Source organism: Besnoitia besnoiti, chromosome I (assembly GCF_002563875.1).
Source record: "Besnoitia besnoiti strain Bb-Ger1 chromosome I, whole genome shotgun sequence".
NCBI classification, from domain to species: domain Eukaryota; phylum Apicomplexa; class Conoidasida; order Eucoccidiorida; family Sarcocystidae; genus Besnoitia; species Besnoitia besnoiti.
This window is the reverse complement of record NC_042356.1, coordinates 6,183,059-6,194,246: the sequence shown is the minus strand read 5'-3', so window position 1 is coordinate 6,194,246 and position 11,188 is coordinate 6,183,059. Positions and strand designations below refer to the sequence as shown.

General features: G+C 56.3%; 1 protein-coding gene across 1 annotated transcript; it reads right to left on the bottom strand.

Annotated features, from left to right (window-relative positions):
• Positions 1 to 1,208: 1,208 nt before the first annotated feature.
• Positions 1,209 to 10,237, bottom strand: BESB_008710 (KOW motif domain-containing protein; the record flags this gene model as incomplete). The annotated part of the gene is made up of 16 exons (XM_029359625.1): positions 1,209 to 1,376; positions 1,675 to 1,806; positions 2,106 to 2,244; positions 2,539 to 2,944; positions 3,235 to 3,317; positions 3,521 to 4,359; positions 4,902 to 5,045; positions 5,309 to 5,508; positions 5,934 to 6,080; positions 6,320 to 6,470; positions 7,048 to 7,218; positions 7,679 to 7,918; positions 8,224 to 8,297; positions 8,729 to 8,981; positions 9,466 to 9,672; positions 10,202 to 10,237. The coding sequence occupies 16 exons, from the start codon at positions 10,235 to 10,237 to the stop codon at positions 1,209 to 1,211; spliced, it is 3,390 nt and encodes a 1,129-aa protein (XP_029222538.1).
• Between the last annotated feature and the right edge of the window lie 951 nt (positions 10,238 to 11,188).

Sequence of the window (11,188 nt, the reverse complement as noted above, 5' to 3'; positions counted from 1 at the left end):
GGGATTGTGCTGTCCGGGGTCACATCGCCACGCAGACACTCGGTTCTAAGAGGCGGGACAGGCGGAAGCGCTGCACGTTTCAACAACTTTGCATCTGTGGCATTCCTCACCCAGGCACTCGGGCGAAACGCACGTGCAGCGGCCGCGAAGCCTCGCGGGCTCTGATGCATGCAGTGTGTAGGATTGGAACTGAGGCGAGTGTTCATCGCTATGACTGGCGGGTTTCCTGCTAGCCAGAATCTGAAAGCGTTTCTCGCGTCCTCGCTTTCATCGCCGAGTATCGAGGCTTCCCACCCGAGACCGAAGCGCGGTTCCTCCTGAACGAGATCACCGCATGCCTCGCATTCTTGTAGGATCAGCGTCTGCAGCGCCGCGCCACGCAAACCCTCTGTCTGTCATCCAGACACATCTATCCGTATGCATGAATCTCTTTCTAGCATACACTAGCGGCCGCGTCCCCTAGCCCCACGCCACCATCTGTATAATCATATATACATATATATACGGATAGATAGATATAGACAGATAGATGGATGGACATGAATAGATAGATAGATAGACGTAGACAGTTGGATAGATGGATAGATAGATAGTGTGTGTGAAATGTAGGACTATTTGCTGTCTTAAGAGTCCAGTGAGGCGGCGATGTAGCGCAGTCAATTATGTGCATCTGCTGCGACTGCGCGTTTCACTCAAGGGCGAACGTGCATCTGTGGACGCCCCCCTATCGAAACCAGCTGCACGAGACCAAAAACGTTAGAGGCACGACGGCGGAAAAGCGGTTTGTGAGGCTTGTCGCCAGAGGGAGGGGGAGGGGGGGGAGGGGGGAGAAGAGAGACGGAAAGAAGCGCGGGAATTCGATGCCATCGAAGAAAATGAAGACGTTCGAACGGGCGCATCTCCAAAATCGAAAGAGACAGAAACGTTTTCGTGCATGCAGTGCAAAAAAGTGCCCCGAGAGGCAAGCCCTCGCCGCTGGCTCAGCAGGCAGGCAGAAAGATTCACGCACCGGAGAAAAACGAGTGTGATGGAGCGGTTCGAGTGAGCAAACCCTGCAGAACTCAAACACATCATCATCATCGAGCTCGACTCAGGTCTTTTTTCTTCGCGAAAAGTTCACCGCAGAGCTCCCTACCGCCCACCAGCACGGCCGTTCCGCCGCGCGCTCTTCCGCATTCGATGAGGCGTGTCGGCGACGCCTTCTTATTTTATTCGTCGTCTTCAGGCGGCGGGTTGTAGTTGACCAAAAGGCGCGGGTCGCACATGACCTCGCCTGCGTTGTCTGTGCGAATCACCGCGCAAGTGGGGCTGATCGCTTGGACCCAGACGCCAGTCCTCCCGAACTCCGAGCAATCGCGGTCGAGAATCATCACCCTCTGAACACAGAAAAAAAAGCCTCGATGAGCTGCGCTACCTACGCTCAGGCGGAACTCAATCGAAAGAAAAAAAAAGAAAAAACGGGAAAAAAGCGGGAGGAATGAGACTGAGCACGAGCCCAAGAGAAGACACCAGGCACATCGGCGCATATGAGGCGCTCGCAACCGAGCAAAGACAAACGACGCAGAACCCTGCCGCCATGCCCTTCCCCTCCTTCCCCCCCCCCCTCCCCCCCCGCCCTCTGCGCCAGCATGTCTCTTCCTCTAGCCGACGGCTTGTCACGCCCCGTTTTCGCACCTTGTTTGGATCGGGCTGCGAAGGAATGACCGGCGACAGGCTCTCCGCTGCAATCGCAATGAGGTCTTCGTCGCCGATGTACACGTGGCAGAGCAGATGATCGTCCTGAGGGAGAATCTGGCCGATGACTCCCTGCGAAACGCAGCGGCACACGCCGACTAAAAGAGTGAGCAATCGCTGTAGAACGTCCCCCAAACACGTGCCAACATCGGCGAAGCGCACAGGTGAACGCCGTAAGACCCCCCTCTGAGCGTGAAGCGTTTGGGCGCGGTCGCGCCGTGGGGTGGAAGACCTGCCCTCACGCGCCTGCGCGCGCCACCACAGGCTGCACTTGCCGACGCGCATCCTCGTCAGCTGGCAGCGAGCTTTTCGGGCGGCTGCAAGAGCTTCAGATTTGGAAACTCGCAACTTTCTGAGATTCGAAAACTTACAATTTTTCCGCGGTAGCCGCCAGTTCCAGCTGTAACGCAGACCTCGACGCCCGGACAGCACCAGTCGGGGGGCTTGCGGCCCGGGCTCGCCGTCGAAATCGACATGTTCGTCATGCTCATGGACATAGACGAATTCGAGCTGCAAAGAAAACAAAAACAGCGACATGCGGACGCTGCTGCCCTTGCTCTGCACCTCCTCGACGCTTATACCCCTCACGCCGATGCGGCCATATATATATAAATATATATATATATATATATATATATATATATATGCACGTGATTAGGTAGGAGAGCTGTGGAAGATCGACGCGGATACGCATGCGTGTAGATATATGTGTATATCCATATATTTGGCAGTCCACGCGGAGTCGGTTTCATCAGTTTCCACGTTTCTCCATGGATACAGGCACCGCCGGCTGGGTTTCCGTACATGGCCTCGTCGTCTCGGGGCGTGAGAAGCGCGCCGTCAGCGCTGGAGCCGTCGTCGATTCGGAAGGAACTGGCGACGCTGCCTCTGCGGACGCTGCCCACGGCGGAGCCGCCAGTTGCGTCGAAGAAGCAGGAGGCCTGCCCCCCGTCTTTCTCCATCTGGCGCGCAAAGCTAGGGTGCGAAGAGAGCGAGGGCGGCGCGAACGCCGTGGAGGAGGAGATCGGCGTGAGCGACCGCGTCCGGGCGGGGGACGCGGAGACAGAGCCCAACAGAGAAGACGTCTCCACTGGCCCCACGCCCGTAGCCGACGCCCCGGCAGCCCCCGCTGCATGCGGCGCGCCCGTCGCGAGCGGCGGCAGCCCGTCGAGGGAAGGTGGCGGCGCGGCCGCCATACGACCCACAAAGCCTGAAGGCGCGCAGAAGGCGAAGACGAGCACACAGCCTCGAGTCTGCACTCTGCAAAATTGCCGGGAGGATGTCCCCACTGTGCAGGCAGCTCAAACTCGAAACGCGGCTCGTGTCAGTGCGGGGACGGGGTCGGGGCGGCAGAAGGGCAAGAAGAGACGCGCGTCTCGGATTCAGTGTTTCATGGAGGCACATGCGAGTGCGAGTTAGCGTGGCAGGCACCACAGAAATGATGCCTGAAGCTCTGTTTCAATATCCAGCCTCACGCACATGCTCCTTCTGCGCGCTTACTCTGGTAGTCTCTGCCGGACTCAATCAACTGGACGTCGCACTTGGGGATCTTGAGCTCCTGCTCCTTCATCTGCAGCAACACGCTGAGCGGGCAACGAAGAAAACAACGGGAAAGGCAGCTCATGAAAGAGGAGGCCGATAGGCATAGAGACACACTCCGATATATCAAAAACGCAGAGAAGAACCCCAAGGTGCAAAACGAGGAGTAGAGACAGGGCAGCTGCGCAGGATCAGGTGAGAACGGTTTCCCTCTTCTCTTGCTCGTCGCGTGGTTCTCCTCTCTTACTGAAGTTCAGTTTGCTCGACGCGTCGGACAGTCGCCATGAGTCCTCTGTATCTTCCCTTCATGATCTTGACGAGTTTCCCAAGGTACGGATTTCTGCGGAAGCCGCCCCCTCCGCCGCCTCGGCCGCGACCCCATCCGCCGAGGCCGCCGCGCATGGCAAGGGCGCGACCGCGTCCGGCTCCAAGGATATGTGTGGGGTCTTGACCCGCGTTTCGGGAGAAGGCATCCTGCGGGAAGTTCGACCGGAAGGCGTGCGTTCCTGAGAGGCGGACGTGCTTCGCGTCGACGGCGATGATTCCGCCGTTCTCGCGGCGCCCGATCACTTTGAGGAAGACCCGGTCTTTCCAGACGTGCAGCACCTTTGCGTGTGCGCCCTTGAGGCCCACGCCCCCAGTCCCCGCCCCTCCTGGGCCCTGCGGGTTTTGGGCTCCAAGGCCCCCTCCGACCGCGGTCGTGGGGATCCCGAGCAGGTTGCCCAGCGTGGTGCCCACGTAGGACCCGCCGGGCGCTGCGCTCGCGAAGGAAGGCAGGATGCCTTGCTGCTTAGAGATGACCACCGACGCGCCTTTCTCAATTGTCGCCCGCGCCTCGTCCTGAGCCGTGAGAAGGTCGGTGCTTCTCTTGGAGGCAAGTTGCGCCGCGGTCGCCGCGACGGTGGAGTTCGAGGGCAGGAGGAGTCGAATCGAGGACTGGTTCTTATCGATGAAAACCAGCACGCCCTTCTCGCCGCCCGTCAACTCGACAAAGTCCCCCAAGTGAAAGCCCCGCACCGAAGACAAGCCCTCTTCGCCAAGGCCCGAGTCCGGCGCCGCTGTCAGAGACTCCAGACCGCATGTAAACTGCACAAGAAAAGCAAACAGATTGAAAAGAGGCGGTGACACCAAGAGGCACGGCGCTGGGTGTGGTCAAGCGCGGAAACGATGCAAACACGAACGAAAAAGGTGAACACAACGGACTGAGGGGGCAAGCGAGAGATTTCCAGCCAGGTCGCGCCCATGAACAAGTCCTCCAAATGCCTCCTTTGAGCTCACACGCCGCAGAGGCTCCACCCAAGCAGCAGACAAAAAAGACGTGTGAGGCCACATACCTTGTTCTCCGGCACCCATTCACGAAACCAATACAGATATAAGCTAGATCTGCACCAAGAGATGGTACGAAATGGGAATGAGCTACACTGTATGCATGGACCGCGTAGAACCACATCCATACCAGCGTTTATATGTATATCTACACGCATGTACATAAATAAGCGTATACAGGTTCTGCCTTTTTCTCTGCCAATGCAGAGGATACACAGGTAGGGGCGTGAACACGGACAAGCCTGTCTCAGGGTGCTGCGAGAGAGCTCTCGACTCTTGCTGTCAGCGAAATTTCTGCTAACCTCGAGGCCTGCTGACGGCGAGAAGACAGTCGCCGTCTGCTTGGTGAAATCGATCGACGTAATCAAACCGCTGTGCCCTGCGTTGACGCCCCCCACTGCGCGCACGTTCTCGCCCAGCTGCAAGTCTTTCACGACGTGGCTCGTCTGAAGGCATGAAAAAAGCGAAAAGAATGAACATGCAAAGGACACGAAACTCCGAGGCCTGCTGAAGAACCGCAGCTCTGGATTCTTTCTCAAAGCACTTCTCGCTGAGACCCAACTGTGAAACTTATCATCCTATATCTGCATATAAATATATATATATATATATGCATATACACCCACATCAGCATTTCATGTACATGTATGTATATATATATATATATATATATATATATATACGTATTTAAATGCCTGCAGCAACGTACCGGGAGCATGATGGCGCCGAGTGTCTTGTCCTCGAGGATAACTTCGACTGACTCTTCGTCGTCGTCATCCTCAGGGTCCTGCCTGCGTTCTCCAATCTTTCCGCGCATGCCCTGGAGCTCGCCGCCCACAATTCGCACGCGCTCGCCTAGTCGGTACGCGCTGCGCTGGCGCTTCAGAAATGACGACAGCGGCCGGCGGACTGCGACACGAAGCACCCGAAGCACTGTGAAGTGTCAGACGACTTCCGCCTCACGCGCAGCCAGGCGGGCAGCGGTGAACCCTCCGCCAGCCCCTCGCCTCCACAGGCTACTACAGCTCACGCACACCTTCCCATGTGTATACATACACACATTTATACATACATACATACATACACACATACAAGCATACATACATACGTAGGTAGGCAGATATAGACATACAGATAAAGATGTATACACACGCGTGAAGACGCGGGGACGCGTGAGCCACGCGGATGACAAGCACTTCAGGGCCGCACGTATGCCCGCGCCCGTGTATGAACGAATAGATATATGCATATTTATATGCACCTATATATGTGCTAAGAAGGAGAATGGGAGTGTCGGTGAGAGGCGGCCACCGGCGCCGCGTATTTCCACTCACGTTCGTTGAGATCTTCCTCTTCTTTGCCTTGCTGGCCCTGGACGAACTCGGTGACTTCCGCCAGCGAGGGGGCCGCCGCGGAGCCGACGAGGAGATGCCGCACAGCGATGCGTCTCAGGAGGTATCCGCTCTCTTCGAAGGTCATGCCTGTGAGTCAAAGGCGCAGAACAAACGAAGCGCGGCCTCTTCGCAGCGCGCCACCCGGAGCGAGAAAGAAGTCGGCGCGCGACGGAAAAGAATAGGCCTTTCGACACGCAACTCGCGCGCAAGGCTCCGCTTCGTGAGTCTCCTGCGCGCGCGTCCACCGCGCAGCCGCTGAGAACTACACAGACACACGGGAAGTCGGGGTTTTTGGGCTTTTGCTCTTCTCTGCGCGCCCGTCTCACCTGCAAAGCGAACCGTCCCTGGCAGGACGCCTTGCTCGACTTGTCCGCCGCGAGCATCTACCTCGTCGCGATCGAAAAAGCGCTTCTGCGCCCGCACGCCGCCCATTCGCTTCAGGGCCGCCATGTCTCCTCGACGGCCGAAGTCGCCTCGCTGAGACGAGACATCGAAAACAGGCGATGCATGCATGCGGCGGGGCGAGAGGAAAGTGGAAGCGAGGCGGTCACAGACACCCATCGCGGCGGATGAAACGCGTAGACAAAAAACTGCAAAGACTCCGCCTACCGTGGCCAGGCGCGCGCGCCCCTGTCTCGCTGCATGCGTTGTTCTGTTGCTCACACGAAGGATCTTTTTTGTATGTCTATGCAGCCGTATGTATATGCATGTATGAATATATATACATATACGCATATGTCGCCATTTTCGCCTGTGCTTTTTAGAGCCTCTGTTTGAACATGTGTGATCGATGCAGCCACACAGACATACACATACACATGTAATCACATACATCCATGCGTATATGTATCCACATACATACGCCAACTTGTACATGCATACGCGCAGGTATGCATCCACACATCCTGTATATACATATATATGCATACACACATCCTGTATGTACATATATATGCATACACATAAATATAAATAAACACATACAGAGACAGCATATGCATACATGCATATAATATATATATATATATCCTTCATGGGTGTGGAGAGCTGGCACCTTTTCTCGGTCGAGGACGTCGTTCAAGTCGAGGCGCGGAATGAGGCGGACGGTCACGACCATGCCCTGCTCCTCCACTTGGTGAATTTGGGCGATGTCGTTCGCGTAGAGGCCTCTCTTCACGCGCACAAAGTCGTTTCGCTGCGGAATGTACGGCGTCTGCGACCTGACCTGCGAAGACACCAAGAGCAGAGCGCGATCGAAACTCGGCCGAAGCCGGTGAGAAAACCCGGCTCTTCACTCCGAGCACGGCGGGCACATGAAACGCCGATCGCGAAAACAAAAGATCACATGAATGATATACACCTATACACTAGTCGGGCTACGCAGAGGCGACCTACGCCGCGTCGTGCATCTCTCCACACAGCGCAGAACCTCGCGCAGAGACAGAGAAGACCGCGAAACGAAACGCAGACTCAACGCCGCGCAAGCGGCCAGGCGGCAGCTGTCTCCTCAGTGGAGACTCGCCCCACACACTCGATGCACACCAAGAGAAAGGTATACCCTTGCAAATATATTTATCTATTAGTATGTGGATGTATATATGTACATATCTGTTAATGTGTATTTGTCTGTCGAACAGTGTGCCGTTGTCAGCAGGGCTGGCGGCTGCAGGCTAGCTGAGTCTCACCGAGTTGAAGACCGCAGTCATTTCCTCGAGGGGTACCATTTTGATTTCCCCGTAGGTGCGAATGAGTCGCAGGCCTTGGAGCGCCTCCTTGATCGCGTACTGGCTGAACGCCTCGACGTAGATGTAGCCCTTCAGGTCATCACTCGCGTAGCAGGAATAGATTTCGCAGTCGTGTCCCTTCTCCTGCATCTGGAAGCTTTTGTTCAGGATCGAGACGCACACCTCGCGCTCCACTCCCGTCTGAAAATGCAAGAAAAGTGCGAAAAAGTGCACTTGAAGCGGAACGCAAGTCCTCACACTCAGTCAGCACACGTGCGGCGAAGGGCTCGCGGCGCGAACAGCAAAACAAGCAGAAAAGCTCTCGCAGAGCCTGTGAGACACCTCCTGTCCCTCGAGCAGCCAGTCCACAGAGATATCCCCCAGCGTGGACATTACAAAGATGGCAAAGAAAAAAAGGAGCCCGCGTTTGCCACGGACAAGCGGATCAAACGCGGCAGCTGCGACATTTGTAGGAGAACGCAAAGCTAAACGCGTTTTTTGCTTACTTTGTTCAGCTTCACCATCCAGAGCTTCGGGTCGGTGATGTCTGGCAGCAGGTTGTTTTCATTCGGATCCTCGACTGAGAAAAAGCGGCGCAGCACCCCATCGGACGAATGCAGCCATACACAGATTCACAAATGGGCGTGCGTACATGCACGCAGACACAGATATGTAGATACACGTGTATAAATGCATGTACGTTTTCACGTCTTTGAAGCGCGTATGCACTTCAGGTCGCCGATTCGTCTGCAACTCTCCATTCCGAGAGACACGGACGGCAGACGCGCGGAACTCCTCGCGCGTCGCTCGAGTCTCTTATCGGAAAAACAGAAGAGACGAAGAACGGTGAGTCCACACCAAAGCAGAAACGGGCGTAGCCACCTGTCTGAATGCAGTCTGCTCGTAGGCGTCGGCGAGCCCGCCGCCGCCGCGTGTCGCTTTGAGCGCTGGCGCTCGCGCAAGTCGCCGGCCTTTCGCGCGTTCCCCCCACCGCGGTTTCCCGCGTCTTACATGCGTAGGCGTCGGCGTCGAGGTCATCTTCTTCCTCTTCGCCCTCCTCGAAAGTCTGATCTTGGTAGCGCCGCGTGAGCGAGTCGATCGCGTTCTCGAGGTGACCCGCGCCACCGCGCCGGGGGCCGCCGCGGGCCTCGCGTGGACCTGCGCGTCGCTCCGCCGCCTGCGCCGCCAGCCGCGCCGCCTGCGCCGCTTCGTCGCTGTAGTCAAAGAGATCGTCGCCCTCCTCGTCTTCGTCGTCGTCGCCTTCCTACAAACAGACGCAGGCGCCCACACGACAGGCAGCAGGTGCCGCAACCGAGGCCACACAGCGAAAAACGCAAGCACGTCACCACCCCTCTCGACAGAGGACGAAGCAGACGAGGCGCAGCCTCGCCCTCGGCGTCGCGCGGCGTAAAGACACTTCACAGCGCGTAAGAGGGCGCACGAGTCGTCTGCTCCGTGATACGCGGCAGGGAGAGAGAGAGAAGAGAAGGCACCACGCAACGTGCGTCACTCAGGCTACCGCGGTACGCGTGTCTGCGGGTGTCAGGGTGGACGATGACACTGTCGGCTGTATGTGTCTTCTTTTTCGCTCATCACCGAGGGTCCGCCGCCCGGTGAAGACGCGTGTCTCTTCAAAGGTGCCGCGGCATGTGTACGCTGCTGAGCTGACAGTGACGCCGGCCACGAAGAGGGCGCCCTGACGAGCTTCTCGCTGCGACTGCGAAGACGCCTGCGCTTTCTCGACGCACCTGAGCCTCCACATCGAGGAAAGCATTCACGCCCCGTCGTTTCTTTCTCTTGCTTCCTTCTTTGCTGCGGCTGCGGCGGCTCGAAGCCCCGCCCTTCCGCTTGCTCTTCTTTCCATGGCGACTCGACTTCCGCTCCTCTTCCTCTTCTTCCTCGGAAGAAGAAGACCCCGAAAACGCCTCTTCTTCCTCCTCCTCTTCGCCGGAAGCCTGAACGAAGTCGCGCAGAACGACAACGCAAAAGTGAGACCTGTGTACTCCAAATAGCTACAGGTTCCACATTCGCGTTCCGCTATACTTCCGAAGCATTTTGTGAATTTGCTAGTGTTTTTGCAGAGAGACTCAGCCGAATCCGATACGCCGACAGCCACACCTGAATCCGCACAAAAGTGACGAATGCATATTCGCAGTCACAGGAAAACCAGGTCGGTGGATGAAGAGAGGAGAACATTACACGCAGACGTCCACAGCGGTACCTCTCCGCGAACATCACTGCGTGCAAATATATATATAAATAAAAATATAAATGTGTACACAGATGCACTTTCAATGGGGTGATCTGCATAGGCGTCGGTCGGCGCACGCATTCTATTTCGCTTGGAAGCCCTTCTTTTGTTGAAAGTATTTCACTCAAAGGTGTCCGAGAAACGGCCATGCCTGCCTGCTGCCGTCTCCGCGGACTAGCCACGCATCTGCAACTCGCATGATTTCTCAAACGCATGCGGCGCGGCGGACTGACCCTGCGAGAGGCTTGACGGTCTTCGTCGTCACTCATGGTGTCGGCGATTTAACGAGAAAAAACCGTCGAAAAGGACGAATGCAAAGAAGCCGCGACGAGTATGACAGGGGCGCGAAGCGAGGAAAAGCCAGACCCAGCTGGAAAGAGAGAAACCCGAGAAAATGCCGTGAGGTGGCGTGTGAGAATACAAGAAGCGGAGGCTACAAAGAAACGAGACACGGACTGAGGCCGGGAGAAAAGAAATGCGGGTCAAGCCTTCCTAGCAGAAGTCACTTTTTACTTTAGATATACGCGGGAGAGGAAAAAATACAGCTGTGTCGCGCGCCCTCCAAGAGCCGGTCTCCACAGCGCGGAACCACACGGAGACCAGAAGTGTTTTGCTTTGAAAGGAAGACGCGACAAGAACGGAGGACACGAATGCAGACACAGACAATTAAACAAACGCCAAAGAGTGTCACCGCGAGAAAGAGAAAGGCCTAAAATACAGCTGCGGATTCTCCGCGAGAACTTGAGCAGACGCATGCGCTGCGAGGGTCACGCGTAGTTCTTGTCGGGGAGAAATCTGGAGTTTGAAGATTTTTGGAAGCCGCAAGAGACGAGAGAATGTGTGAGTCAGACGAAGCGCGGAAGAAAATAGCCGCCGAAAGGAAGGGGGAAAAAGAAATATAAAGCCGCCCTGGACGCCGGGAAGCTGCCAGGCAGCAGCGAGGTATTGCATGTGACAGGCTCGAAAATAGGATGGAGCTATGCTGAGGAGGAAGACGCATGGGGCTTGGAAAAGAGCCCAGCGTCTGCAGACAATAAAGGAAACGAAAGGTGTGCGGTTGAGAAGCTCTGCAATATGTGCGGAAACTTTTCCTTGACTGCAAAGACGCAGGAAAGGCGAAGCAGTCTCAATGCGTGGAGGCGCTTCGAACGGAGACGAAAGGACCCGCGGCGAAAAAGAAGAGAAACATGACCCTCTCCTCATCGGAATCAGGCCAGCAG